Source organism: Nestor notabilis, unplaced genomic scaffold, assembly GCF_000696875.1.
Source record: "Nestor notabilis isolate BGI_N333 unplaced genomic scaffold, ASM69687v1 scaffold8953, whole genome shotgun sequence".
NCBI lineage: Eukaryota > Metazoa > Chordata > Aves > Psittaciformes > Psittacidae > Nestor > Nestor notabilis.
Genome location: NW_009923267.1, coordinates 34,546 through 48,081, shown reverse-complemented (window position 1 = coordinate 48,081; position 13,536 = coordinate 34,546). Strand labels below are relative to the sequence as shown.

The 13,536-nt window shown below is 43.5% G+C and overlaps 1 protein-coding gene across 1 annotated transcript; it reads left to right on the top strand.

Moving 5' to 3' along the window:
* The first annotated feature begins 1,457 nt into the window (after nucleotides 1-1,457).
* On the top strand, nucleotides 1,458-13,017 carry TAF1D (TATA box binding protein (TBP)-associated factor, RNA polymerase I, D, 41kDa). The gene is made up of 8 exons (XM_010012052.1): nucleotides 1,458-1,696; nucleotides 1,802-2,267; nucleotides 2,489-2,664; nucleotides 4,765-4,822; nucleotides 5,121-5,235; nucleotides 6,561-6,576; nucleotides 11,114-11,199; nucleotides 12,851-13,017. Exons 1-8 carry the CDS (start codon nucleotides 1,458-1,460, stop codon nucleotides 13,015-13,017), a joined length of 1,323 nt encoding a protein of 440 aa, XP_010010354.1.
* The last annotated feature ends 519 nt before the right edge of the window (nucleotides 13,018-13,536 follow it).

Genomic DNA, 13,536 nt, shown 5'->3' with positions numbered 1-13,536 from the left:
GGGGGGAAGCGAGCGGTGTGTCCAGCACCTCTCAACCTGGGGTATCAGGGAGGTGATCGGTGGTTCCTCGGGGAGGAGAGAAGTTCGTGTGGAATAGTTGTGTGTTGTTTTCTTTGCTGAGGGAGGCGCGTGGTGTGCCGGATGTTAAGAATAGAGCTGCAGCAGAGGTGGTGGATGATGCTGAGCTGCTGACTGTAAGTACCTGCCACAGGCTGGGTAACCAGAGTGCTGTTGCTACTTGTGTACCTGTGTTGATGTTAAGGTGTTAGGTTGTGGATGTTGTGTTTGTCAGACCTTGAATGAACCAGTGCTATCAGTTGCCTGTATATTGTTTAGGTAGGAAAAGACCTTTAAGATCATCGTGTCCCACTGTTGACTAGTGCCATGCACAAACAGCACTAACTCATCCACCACTGAACCATGGCCTTAAATGCCCCATCTACATGTCTTAAATACTTCCAGGGGTGGTGAATGCATCAGTTCCCTGGGCAGCCTGTGTCAATGCTCGACAGCCCTTTCAATGAAAAAGTTTTTTCCAGTATCTAATCTAAACCACCCCTGGTGCAACTTGAGGCATTGCCTCTTGTCCTGTTGTTTTGGGGGAGAAGCGCCCTGCCCCTGTGTCACTACAACCTCCTTTCAGGCAGCTGTAGAGAGCAGTAAAAGCTCCCCAGAGCCTCCTTTTCTCCAGGCTAAACATCCCCAGTGCCCTCAGCTGTTCCTTGTTAGACTTGTGCTCCAGAACCTTCACCACTTTTGTTGCCCTTCTTGCGACATGCTTCAGCAACTCCATATCCCTCTGTTAATGAGGGGCCCAGAACTGAATGTGGACTCACCAGTGCTGAGTACAAGGGGACAATCTCTGCCCTGGCCTTGTTGGCCACACTATATCTGGTACAGGCCAGGATGCTGTTGGCCGCCTTGGCTGCCTGGGCACAAGTTGGCTCATGTTCAGCTGGTGTCAGCAAACACCCCAGGTCCTTTTCCACTGAGCAGCTTTCCAGCCACTGGAGCATTGAATGGGGTTGCTGTGACCCAAGGGCAGGACCCAGCACTGAGCCTTGTTGAACCTCATGCAGTTGGCCTTGGCCCATTGATCCAGCCTGTCCACATTCCTTTGCAGAGCCTTCCTACCAACCAGTACATCAACACTCCCACCCAGCTTGGTGTTGTCTGCAAACGTACTGAGGGTACACTCAATCCCCTTATCCAAACCATTGATAAAGATACTAAACAGAGCTGGCCCCAGTACTGAGCCCTGGGGAACACCACTGTGACCAGCTGGATTTAACTCCATTCACCACCACTCTTTGGGCTCAGCCATCCAGCCAGTTTTTTACGTAGTGAAGAGTGCACCCATCCAAGCCATGGGCAGCCAGTTTCTCCAGGAGAATGTTGTGGGAATGCTTTTCTTTAATGTCTTGGATTATCATTGGTTTTCTAGGGCAAACTGAAGCATGACTGATACAGATGGATCCCAGTCTTCTGGCTCCAATTACCCTGATGGAGAAGAGCTAACGAGTGGTTGGCAGGAAGAACCTCATAAGATACATGCATGTGAAACACATACACAAATGGAGCGTTCACGTTCAAGGCAAAAGAATGATTCTTCTGAGGAATCTTCAGATGAGCTTAACATATATAAATCATCAGCTGCTTCAGCTGAGTTTTTACTGGACAGCAGTGATTCAGAAATGTGAGGGTTTTATCTGTAGTTTAGAACTTTTTATGTGAAGAACCTGTGTCATAGATCACAAAAGTATACATTCTGTTGAAATTAAATATTTTTTCTTCTTCTCAGTGATGTCTCTGCTGCTGGTGGCAGCGGGTACCATCCCAAGTGTTCCACTGCACCTGCAAAACGAAAAAGGAAATCCAAGTCTTCAAGGCAACAAGTTGAAGCTGTTGCAGGAGTGTCTGACAATGAAAGCTCCTCAGATTCTTCTCTGTCTCCTCAAAGTCCACCAAAACCATCGGAAACTTCAAAGAGGCCCAAGTCAAAATTCAATTTGAAAGCCATTTTTGACTATCACTTCAGGGGGAAAAAGTTTAAGGCTGCTGCACACCGAAAATACATGGATGGCTCAGGAAAGAGGAGGAAGAAGACGAAGTATGTGAGCACACAGATGCCTGTGGGGAGACCACCACTGACGGCCTCACGTGAAGAGCAAAAGAGAAGGCTTCTAGGCAGAGGTGTTCAATTCCCTTTTGTTCAAAAACATTATGGGAAGAAACATATTCCCCTGAAGATGGTTCTTGGCTATGAGGCAAGTCCTCTTATTTTGTGGGATAAATGTATTATTTATTTAGTCTAAAAACAGTTTAAATTGGCAGTCACAGAATCACAGAGTGGTTTGGGTTGGAAAGGACCTTAAGTTCATGTAGTTCCAAACCCCTGCTGTGGGCAGGGATTTCTTCCACTAGACCAAGTTGCCCAATAGTGGCATTTTTTAAGATCTTGCCTGATGTGTTCGTTTCTTTTCTTCAGCAAGCAGCTCTGAAGGGATATTTCCGGTACATTGAAATGCTTAAATATGAAGAACATCTTAAGAAAGCTTTAAAAGCCCTTCAGGCTAGTGAAGACTTGGAAAGAGAATGTCTGATGGAACGGAAACACAAATACTTGGATGATGAAGGCCCCATTTCCCCTATTCAGGAGACAAAGTAAGTTTAGCTTTATATTTTAGGTGGTATGAAACTTCTGGGGTTTTATACTTAAATATAATTCTCTGTGTATACAGGTAGGTGCCTGACACTCCAGCCCACCCCCCTGTCTCTTGGTCACCCCCTGTTTGGTGGTGTGGGAAGGGCATCAGTACTGCTTTAGTTGCATATCCAGAACAGCACCTTGAATCTAACTGTCCCAGCCAGACCAGTACAACCCATTACTACTGTAGTTGAGGAATTCGGGAGGTAGTACAGCTGCTTGCAGTAGCATGTGATTTTATGACAGTTGTAGGTATATCAAGTTCAGTTCATACTATCATAGCATTAAGTAGGTTGCAAAAGACCTTTAAGACCATCAAGTAGCAGCACTGCCAAGGCCACGACTAAACCATGTCACTGAGGGCCTCATCTACCTGGTTTTTGAACACGACCAGGGATGGTGACTCCAGCACTGCCCTGGGCAGCCTGTTCCAATGCCTGAGCACCTTCTTGGTGAAGAAATTTTTCTGAATATCCAATCTAAACCTCCCCTGGTGCAACTTGAGGCCATTTCGTTTCGTCCTGTCACTTGTTACTTGGGAGAAGAGACTGACCCCCACCTCACTACAACCTCCTTTCGGGTAGTCGTAGAGAGTGATAAGGTTCCCCTGAGCCTCCTTTTCTCCAGACTAAACCCCCTCAGCCGTTCCTCATCGGATTTGTGCTCCAGACCCATCACCAGCTTTTTGTTGCCCTTCTCTGGACCCACTCCAGCACCTCAGTGTCTCTCTTATAGTGAGGGGCCCAGAAGTGAACATGGGATTTGAGGCATGGCCTGACTAGTACAGGAGGATGATCACTTCTCTTGTCCTGCTGGCCACGCTTATTTCTGATGCAGGCCAAGATGCCATTGGTCATCTTAGCCACTTGGGCTCAATCTGGCTCGTGTTCAGCCATGATCAACACTAATCTAAATGGGAATATCTGCTTATGAAAGCACTGTTGATTTTGGGAACAAAATGCTCTGAACCTTGGGATTCTGTGCTTGTAAATGTGACTTAGAACTTCTCATAGAATGAGATATTTTTAATCTGAAGACTATTCATTGTTTCGTCTGATTTGTGCTGTCTCATTAAAGTGATGTGGTAGAATGAAAGTATTTCCTGAAATTAGTTCCTCTATAGTTACCCTGAATAAATAAGTAGAGTGTTTTATGGCAAAGACTAAAGCTTATTTTTTAACTTCCTTTTTACTTTATTAAGCATTAAGTATCATCTTTGTAGTCAAACACTTCACTTGCATGCAAGTTAAGAACACTTAATGTTGTAAAATATGCTCAGCACCTTAAAACTAGAAAGCCTAAAACCAGTGTAAAGTACAAAGCTGTCTTTCTTCTATTTTAATAATCACTTAACATTGCTGATTTGTGTGAGTTGGAATATTGGGGTCTGTAAAACGAGTAACATCTTACAAAAGAGCAGAGGAAAAGTTCTGTAGAAAAAATGCAAATCAGCTCATCAAGACACTGAATTCTTTACATGAGATGAGTCCTGGTGAACTGTGCAGGTTTTGGAACCAGTCCTTCCTGTGCCACTTGTTGAAACCATTGTACTGCAATGGTTTTACCTCCAGGGACTGCTCTCTGTCTTGAGAGAAGCCTGTGCATGATGGTGGAATTGAATTTCCTTCTTGTTCATGGCAATATGGAGGTAATGTTTCTCAGAGACATTGTCATTAAGAAGGCTGTGTAGTGTTGTTAGCTGAAGCCTATGCTCTTGTTTTCCTGATTGTATTTTGCTTGTTTTCTGGCTTGCTGACTTTTCTAGCCTGTTTGCCAGTGCAATCCTAATATCTCTATACTACTGCTGCTGTTTGCTACTGAATCTGTTGTGCTGCCAAGCACTGCTGCTGGCCTGCTAGTGCTGCTGCTGAGGCTGCAATTCTGCTGTCAGAAACTCATTTGAAAACAATCTTAGGTAGAAGTAGTAGTATTGTATACCTACATGCCGCAGCACTGCCATACACATAAAGAGGAACCAGGGGTTGTGATAGGAAAGCAGTTGACAGATTTTAGACTATAATGGAAGTCCAGAGCTTGATTTTGGATTTTTATTTCAGTGATAATGACGACAGCTTGAATCCTGATAATCAAGATGACTTTGGTGCCAGAGTAGTGGTGAGTAAATATTCCATCACTTCAAAAACTCTAGCCTTGTTTTTCAGAAATTAAAGAACTAGCAGATGATGTTTTGAGTACTTAAAACTGTGTGATACCTCTAAATCTTGATCTGTAATTCAGAAGGAAGTTGTTTTGAGAGCCCACACTCCCTCCTCTTTGAAATAATGCTGGAATGCGTAGGAAATCCAGAATTCTCTGAAGAGTTCTTAACGTTTGCAAAGTTACTACCAAAATCTTAACCTTTTAAATAGCTCAGAACTAGACTTATGAATCCCTCTGTCTTCTGTGTTCCTAGGAGAACAGCTCGTTTATTCTAAGCAGCAAAATTCCCAGTAAGAAAAAATCAAAGCCAGTAAAGAAACGTGCAAAATTAACTGAAGTGATTGAAGTAGAGGAGGAATATGATGGCTGCTGAGAGCATTGGGCTTCTGCAGGTTCACCTTGGTGACCAGAAAACTATCAAATGAGATGGAAGTGGTCACTCAACCTAGTCACATTCAGTTTAAGGTGAGTATATTGGGCTTCTGTCTGAGACATTTACAAAACAAATAAAAGCTTAGCAAAAGCCAGGTTATAAGTGTCTTCTGTGCTGTCCTGTGTCAAGTGTATAATATCTGTGATTCAGTGACTGCTGATCTTGCTGAAATGCTTCTGTAGCTCAACTTCTGTTAACTGGTGATTCACAGAACTTGTGTATGGGTTGCCCAGAGAAGTGGTAAATGCTCCATCCCTGGCAGTGTTCAGGGCTGGATTGGACAGAGCCTTGGGTGGCGTGGTCTAGTGTGAGGTGTCCCTGTCCATGGCAGGGAGTTGGAACTAGATGATCTTAAGGTCCTTTCCAACCCAAACCATTCTATGATTCTATGGAAAGAACATACACATATTGTACACAGCAGCAGCGCAGTATAGAAAAGTACATTTAAAGAGCTGTGTAGATGAGGCCCTCCGTGACATGATTCAGTTGTGGTCTTGGCAGTCTTGGGTTGGACTTAATCTTAAAGGTCTTTTCCAGACTAGTTGATTCTGTGGTTCTGTGTTTGCATGCACACATACTCAAGTTACAAGGGGTAGTTTGGACCCTTTCATAGCTGACTTGTGAGTGGTACTTAAGGTTATTTTTCTTTCTTGAGGAAATGCAGGTTATGCTGTGAAATACTTCAAGAGCTAAGTCAAGGTGGAAGATGAAGCTTAATGCAGATCAAGTGCCAACAGTAAAAATGCAAAGTGATTGGTCAATTTGGATAAAAGTCTATTGCAGAATATGGTTTGTGATGATAAAATGGACTCGTATGATTGAGTTTGTCTATTAAATGTGGAATAACTTATCAGAAAACTAATTCTCTGCTCTTGAATGTAATCCAATCATCTGGAATTACAAGTTACCTAAAAATACCTGTATCAGCACAGTGAATCTTGGATTAGAAGATTCTTCCTTAATCCTCGCCCTCTGTCCTGAACGAGTTCTGATGTGAACATGACTAAGCACAAGGTGGAAACTTTATAATGACCATACTTAAGAAGCATTGCCTTGGCTGCAAATACTCTCCCAGGGGTATTTGACACTTGGGAACATGACTAGTGAGTGTTCAGGGAGGTCTGAGGATGGCTGACTTGATGTTGGGAGCAGTGTCAGTGAAGTGTTTAAGAAGTTTGCTTGTGAATCAGCAAGATTTAAAAACCAAAGCTGCTCTGCCTCACTCTGAATAGCAAATCATTGTGAGCAATAAAGTTTCAGCAGGTAAAAATAGTCTGTGCCAAACACAGATGTTGTCAGAAGAACACTTAATATCTACTGGTTTAATTTCCTTCAAAACACAGTTGACAGTCAGAAGAAAGTCAAATTGCATTCCCTGCATGCTTCAGTTGAAGTCCCAAATCTTTGTAGAGGAAGTTTGGAGTTTTCCAGTTGCAACTTGGTAGCTCTAGGGAGTAAGGCTGCAAAAATTACTCTTCAGTTGTTGAAGATGATATTTCATACTGGTCCAAAATTAATGGCTAAATGTAACTCTTTTAGGGATCTACCTGAGAGATACTCTATGGCTTGAAAGACACATCCTGGATCTAGGAGTGGGGTTCTTGCAGGGTAAGGTGTAGCGAGGTGTTATGTGGCGTCCTGCTCATTCTGCAGTTCACGTGATGAATTTTGCTGTTCAACTGCTGAGTGACTCAGAAATGAACTAAATTTCAATTCTGATTAGAACTGGATAAATCACATGAAAATCAGACTTGTCACAACTGCTACATTGCTTGCTGAAACGTAGCATTTGGCTTTAGGAATCTTAGTTACTTTACCATATCTGATAATTCTTATTCCTTTGCTTTTCTTCTAGTTCATGGTGCTTTTGGAAGAGGAAATGCCACTTGGTTTTCCTGATGTAAAAGGTGAGCTGTTTATTGGTTAGCAGGGGGACAGCAGAGAGAAGCTCTTAGTCTTGCACTTACATATTGCTAAAGCTGTCTAAATGTGTAAACCATCTTCCTGTAGGACGTTATGAGGTCTCTTTGGCTCCAGGACAGTCTAGGAAGTGGCATGGAAGAAAATGCTGTGTAAGATTACTGGACAGGAAAACATCTTTAACATGGGAATCCCTGAGCTAAAGTTGGGCAAGGAGTGAAACGTTACAAGAACATAGTATCTTCTTTGGCTGATGCTTTAGTATGGGTGCCAGAATAGATAACACACCAGTTTGACACAGCGTATGTTATTCTTACTAACAGAACTCCTTGCTGCAGTTACCTTGGTCCAAACTGTACCTGTCTTTCAAAGTAGAGAACATGGTAGTGAAATGTGACAGTTACTAATGGTCACTGTATAGGAAACTGAGACATAGCTTCAAATGCTGTTTCAAAAGTAGTGCAAAACTGAAAGCTGCTGCATTCAGTCTATTCCAGCACGTGTTCAGTTTTTGTCTGTTGCTGTAGACAAAAACCTGGAACCTAGTGCTTAGAAAAAACCCTTCTTTTGCAACCCACAGCTGATGAACATATTGGTTGTGTTACTTATACGAAGGGACAATATTTGCATGTCTGCAAACAGCAATTCATTCAAACACTGATGACCCTAGGGCATGGGTTCCATGTCTCAGATCTGCAGAAATGTAGTGCAGTTATATCTGTTTCTTTCCAGAGTTTGCAGATGAGCACAGCAGCTTCGGAGTGCTTCAGTTCTTACAGCTGTTAGCTGGTTTCTGATACACAGCTCTGTTACTTCAGTGGACTTCTATGGAGCATGTTGGTGAAAGAGGTAAGATCTGTGTTTCTGCTGAACTTCAGCATAAGGGTTCAGATTTCTTCAGACAAGTACTGTTTCCACAGTGAGTAACCAGACTGACTTGTGCACTGGATGGTATCTGCACCCAGCAGTGTCTTCCTGGTGGGGTGTTCAAAAAGCAGTGCTACAGTATTTCAGCAGCTGGCATCGTTGGTTTCCATGCAGATGTGCTGGTTAAACTTGGTATTTCTGTTGAAACAAGTAGATTAAAAGTTTTCTTATTGGAAAGTTTGTCAAATGCAACATCGAAGAACTACTGTAGGATAGTAGTTAAGTCATTGTAGATGTAGTTAAATCATTGTAGATGTAGTTAAGTCATTGATGTTATTCCAAAATACTTCTTTTTCATTCCTGCGATGCCTGGAACACAGTGGAAAGCTGCTACTTGAGGGTAAGTATTGAGGAAATAGTTGGGTTTTTTCCTAGGTGGAGGTAGTTGGGTGAGGATCATAAAAGCTCAATTCTTAGGTTTTTGGCTGCCTTCTTACAAGAAAGCAGGATTTGATTTTGAAACACAAATCCAAGCACCAGCTGGCAGCTAGTGAGATGTTTCTTCTGAAGTTAACTGGCTGGGCTTCCAAACCAGAAGCTGTTCTGCAGCCATTGTGGAGAGTTGTTATGCCACGTTATTCAACAAATGGACACAACTCACTGTGTGTCTGAATTGAAAAGTGTGGCTAGAAAAGGAGCAGGTTGTGCTTTCCTCACTGTACAGTTAATTGCAGTGGTGACAATGAGACCTGTAACAGGTTCACTTAGTGAGACAACTGTGCAAATGTCAATGATAATGCAGCTACTGCAGAATCCCAAGGATGAGCTTGTTTAGATTCTGCATCCTGCCTACTAGAGGAAGTAGACTTAGCAGGTGGAGGAAAAACACTTTGTGGTGCTAAAGTCTTGTAGCTGGTTTATTAGAGCATATTTGTAAGCTTTAAAATGCGATGTTACAGGTGTTTTCTTTGTCAGGTATCTCCCTTAGCTGTCCTTCCGTGCCACAGCGCTTGGCACATGTGTGACAGTCTGGGCCCTGGCTCTGATTTCAAAAGAAAACTTTGTTTTGGCATCAGCATTCAGACAGCACAATGGACCACAGTCTGTGCTTCATACTGAGGGGCAGTCAGGTTAGATATTAGGAAGAAGTTCTTTACTGTGGGGGTGCTGAGGCACTGGAACAGGCTGCCCAAAGGAGTGGTAAATGCCCCATCCCTGGCAGTGTTCAAGGCCAGGTTGGACAGAGCCTTTGGTGACATTGTTTAGTGTGAGGTGTCCCTGCTCATGGCAGGGGGGTTGGAACTGGGTCATCTTAAGGTCCTTTCCAACCCAAACCATTCTGTGATAGAAGTACTTAAGTCTTAATAAGTTACTAAAATACTGAAGAAACATGGAACTGTTACTCAGGTGCAACAATTTACTTTTTTTAGGGAGTCCACCTGGTAGTCCAGTCTGAAGTAGCATCCTGGTAAGTTGGTGGGACAGATTGCTTTTTAACCCTTGCCTGTTGCAGGCTACCTGGCTGTAACTTGGTGAGCCTGTTAAATTGCTGTTTTCTTTTTACTGAGAAGATGAGGTGTTGCTTTAGAGCTTCTCTCCCCCTACACTTCAGAATGCTCTGAGAAAACTTGTTGTGATGATTGGCAAAATGTTCAACTGCTCTGAAGAGAGTGAGTGAGAATGGCCTTTCTGAACAAACCCACCACATGAGTGTCCTTTTCATGGCACTTGTTCTGGGCATCTCGAGTATTTAACATGCAGCGTTTTTTATGAGCAAAGATGGTGACTTTATTTAAAAGAAACAGAAATGAAGAGCTGTCAGATGAAATAGGATAATGTTCAGACATTAAGTGTGATTCCAGATAGAGGCTATCAGGAATGCTTGTGATGGTTAGAACTGCTTGAGGACCAATCCCTGCTCTAGGTTCTGCTGGTTTATGTGCACATACGTGTCTGTGACCTGATCTTGCCTTTACAGGTGTTGTGTGATTAGAGAACTTGACAGAAGAAATGCAGGATGCCATTTCATGGGACTCTGAAGGCTCTTCTGGGGTTGGTTAGTATGACATCTGAGGTTCTGAGTATTCCTTAATGGTGGAAGGGCTCTGGTTTTCAGTGGTGGGAAGTCTGTGTGACTTTTGGGGGGTCTCAGGGACTTGTTTCTACACTGTGTTACTGTGTTGTAATGTAGCATTCACTCTGTTTAGAACTGATTTTAACTTTGATTTGTCCAAAATCAGTCATACAAATGTCTCGGTCAAAAAGGGGGTGATCAGCTTAACTTCTTACACTGATAGCTTTGTTTCTACAAGCAAGTTAGAGAGAGGATTCTGTTTGAATACAATTCTGTAGTTCATTCCATTTGTTTGCCTTTCAAGTAGCATTAACTTTTAATGATAAGGAGTTACACTAACAAATGGGGAAGATGAAGTATCATTAAGTTAAAAAGACAGTAGGATCTGTATGAAATGATACTTTTAGTCTGCTTGATTTTTACCTGTTGCAGTAGTTGCAGTACCAGGAGTGCTGAGGTCTATCCCGATAGGATCTCTTCTGTAGGTTCGTGTCGTTGGAAATGCCTCACAGAATAAACTTGTGGTTTCGCTTTACCCATTGAACTACCTGTTAGTTCTGTGGGATAAAACTACAAGACAAAACTTCATGTTCCATCCAGGGAGCTGTAATAACACATCATGTTCTCCTTTAGGTACTGACTTGTGCTTTGTGACAAATAGAGATGATTCAAGCGGAAAAGCTTGGTAAGAGTCAAGAGATTGTGTGTTCTGGGACTTGAGGTGTAACTGACATGTTGAATTGCATGAGGTTTCTGACAGTACTTGTGGCTTGAGTTTTCTGGATGGCTTGAAACAGTCTATTCCCCCTTACATTGTGATGGCATGAGAATTGTTTTGGTGGCTGTAGGTAAAGAGGCAGCACTGCAGCATCTGCCTGAACTTCCAAGTAACTTCATAAACATGGTGCATCCTCCTGCATCAAGAATCACAGAATCAGCTGGGTTGGAAAAGACCTTTAAGATCATCAAGTCCAACCATTACCCCAGGGCTGCCAAGACTACCACTAAAACATATCTCTCATAGTTTCATATTAAGCGGCAATATTTGGGTTATATTTTTAAGTTTGGGGTTTAAATTTTGGACTTAATTTCCAAGCAGCTCAGCCAGTTTACTGTTACGCAGTTAAAATTTGTGGGTTCTGTTTACGTAAAATGCAGGATTTAAAGGAAACCAAGCAAAGTATTCTGAAAGAACTATAAATCCTTCACAATAGGAAGGATTCTGATAAATTCCATGCTAAAAACTTGGAAGAATTCTGAAGCTGCTCTTTCCATTAGGTGAAATCCACAGTCTGTTTTCCCTCATAATTGGGTGGCAGCTACATCACTGTAGTCTGTCAGTAGACACTAACTGGTGCATGCAACAAGCTTGACTGTTACCCAAGCAGTTGTGGAGGAAGCAGGACTGTGGGCGTTGCACTGAGTGGTATCTGCACCCAGCAGCATTCTCTGCTGGGATGTTCAAAGAACAGTGCTACAGGAGGTCAGCGTTGGCATCGTTGGTTTTCATTCTGCTGTGTTTGTTAAACCTGGTATTATTGCTGATACAGTCTTTGTCCTGCTCAGGGGTTTGAGTGTACTCACATGTTCAGTGGGAAGCCTCTGGAACTCTGCAGGTCTGTTCTGTCTCTTGTTTCTAACAGGTGCTTTAGGGTACAGAATGAAGTGGCTGCTGCTGCACTGAAGGGATGAGCTGCAGCAGATAACCTGCGTGACAGGTAAGCACCAAGATAGCGGTTAGTTCAGATGCTTTCATGCTACTTTACACTTTGTGTGTTAACCTGTGTGACTCTGGAACATGGAAACCTCAGTTTACTGTTCCTGAGAAGTGTGGAAGTGGTTGTCTCGTAGTAGAGATAACTGGGCAGTCACCAACCCAGATTTTGGCAGTATTGAGCAGGCTGCTTCTCTGCAAGTTGGTATGTGTGCGTTACATACTTTAAATGGATGTCACAGTTGTGCAGCAGTTTGTACTGGTTTCTGAATTAGACTGCTCTTGGCTGGGAGGAGTTCCTCTGGATGTGGAGCTCTTAACAGGTTAACACCAGGTTGGATGGGGCTTGGAGCAACCTGCTCTAGTGGAAGGTGTCCCTGCCTGTGGCAGGGGGTTGGAACTAGATGTGCTTTAAAGGTCCCTTACAACCCAAACCATCCTGGGATTTTAGGCTTGTTGGTACACAACTTGGCTTGCATATTGGCAGGATTGATTTGCCTAAAAAGAAAGGATGGGTGACTGGAATATTGATGTAAGCCCCAGATTTAGGTTGGTGATAACAGCAGTGAGAGGAGAGGATCTGGTCATTACCAAGGCTGCTGGGATGCTGCTGTTTCTGGTGAGCTGTGGACATGACCATAGAGCAAAGCCATCAGACTCCTGAACTGCCACGTGATGTGGCACTAAGTCTGCTGGGAATAAAGCTTTGCTGTAGGTAACAGACATGCTGCTCCCCTCTGCTTTTTTTTTTCTGCTGAGGTGCAGGTATGTGGCTGTATCCTTGGGCACCTCCAACACAAGCTATAGAGGAACAAAAGCTCTAGTTAGAAAGGTTGTAACTTGGGCTCCAGAAGCTGCTGTTGAGAGGATGGATGGTGGTTGTGCACACAGGAGCCAAAAAGCTGCTCTGTGCAGTTTACACCCAACTTGTGTTGTGAACTCTTCACTAACCAAATCTAACTCCTTAACCTGTAGCATCTGCATGTGGGAGGCCTGAGAAACCCCACCTGAGTGCCACCAAAGTGAGTCTGAAGGTGAGTGCTTCGCAGAATGTTGGTGTTACAGAGAAACTTGAGGTCACTTCAAAGAGGGTTTGCATGGCTGAGAAACCAGCAGCTCTTAACGCGGTGACCGCACATTGAAATCCTCTGCAGGATGCCGTGGACACGTGGTGTGTGCTATGGTCTATTTATGAGGAGATAACACCTGGTGTAGTTGGACCTCTTGGAGTATAAAAGGATGTTTATCTACTGCCCTTGGGGTTTTTGAGATGCTGATGTAGGAAGAGGCCAATCAGTTTAATTCTGAAACCAGCTGACTTCCACAGCATGGAAGATTGAAGAACAACAGGTTGGTGCAGATGTGGCACGAGCAGTCTTGTAACTTCATTGCTGCTTATGTGTCCATGGAAGGGCAGTGGAGCTGGTGAAGGGTCTGGAGCAGCTGAGGGAACTGGGCTTGTTTAGCCTGGAGAAAAGGAGGTTCAGGGGAGACCTTACTGCTCTCTACAACTGCCTGAAAGGAGGATGTAGTCAGGTTGGTGTTGGGTCTGTCTTTTTGCCCAAGTACCAAGTGGTAAGCCTCAAGTTGTGCCAGGGGAGATTTAGATAGTGGAAAAAATTCCTTCCTCCAAAAGGTTATCCAGCATTGGAACAGGCTGC

Excerpts from the sequence above, each read along its gene's own strand:
- TAF1D (XM_010012052.1), top strand. The coding sequence starts at position 1,458 with ATGACTGATACAGATGGATCCCAGTCTTCTGGCTCCAATTACCCTGAT. Across the intron at positions 2,268-2,488 it reads AGATGGTTCTTGGCTATGAG|CAAGCAGCTCTGAAGGGATA; the intron begins GCAAGTCCTCTT and ends TCTTTTCTTCAG. Across the intron at positions 2,665-4,764 it reads TCCCCTATTCAGGAGACAAA|TGATAATGACGACAGCTTGA; the intron begins GTAAGTTTAGCT and ends TTTTTATTTCAG.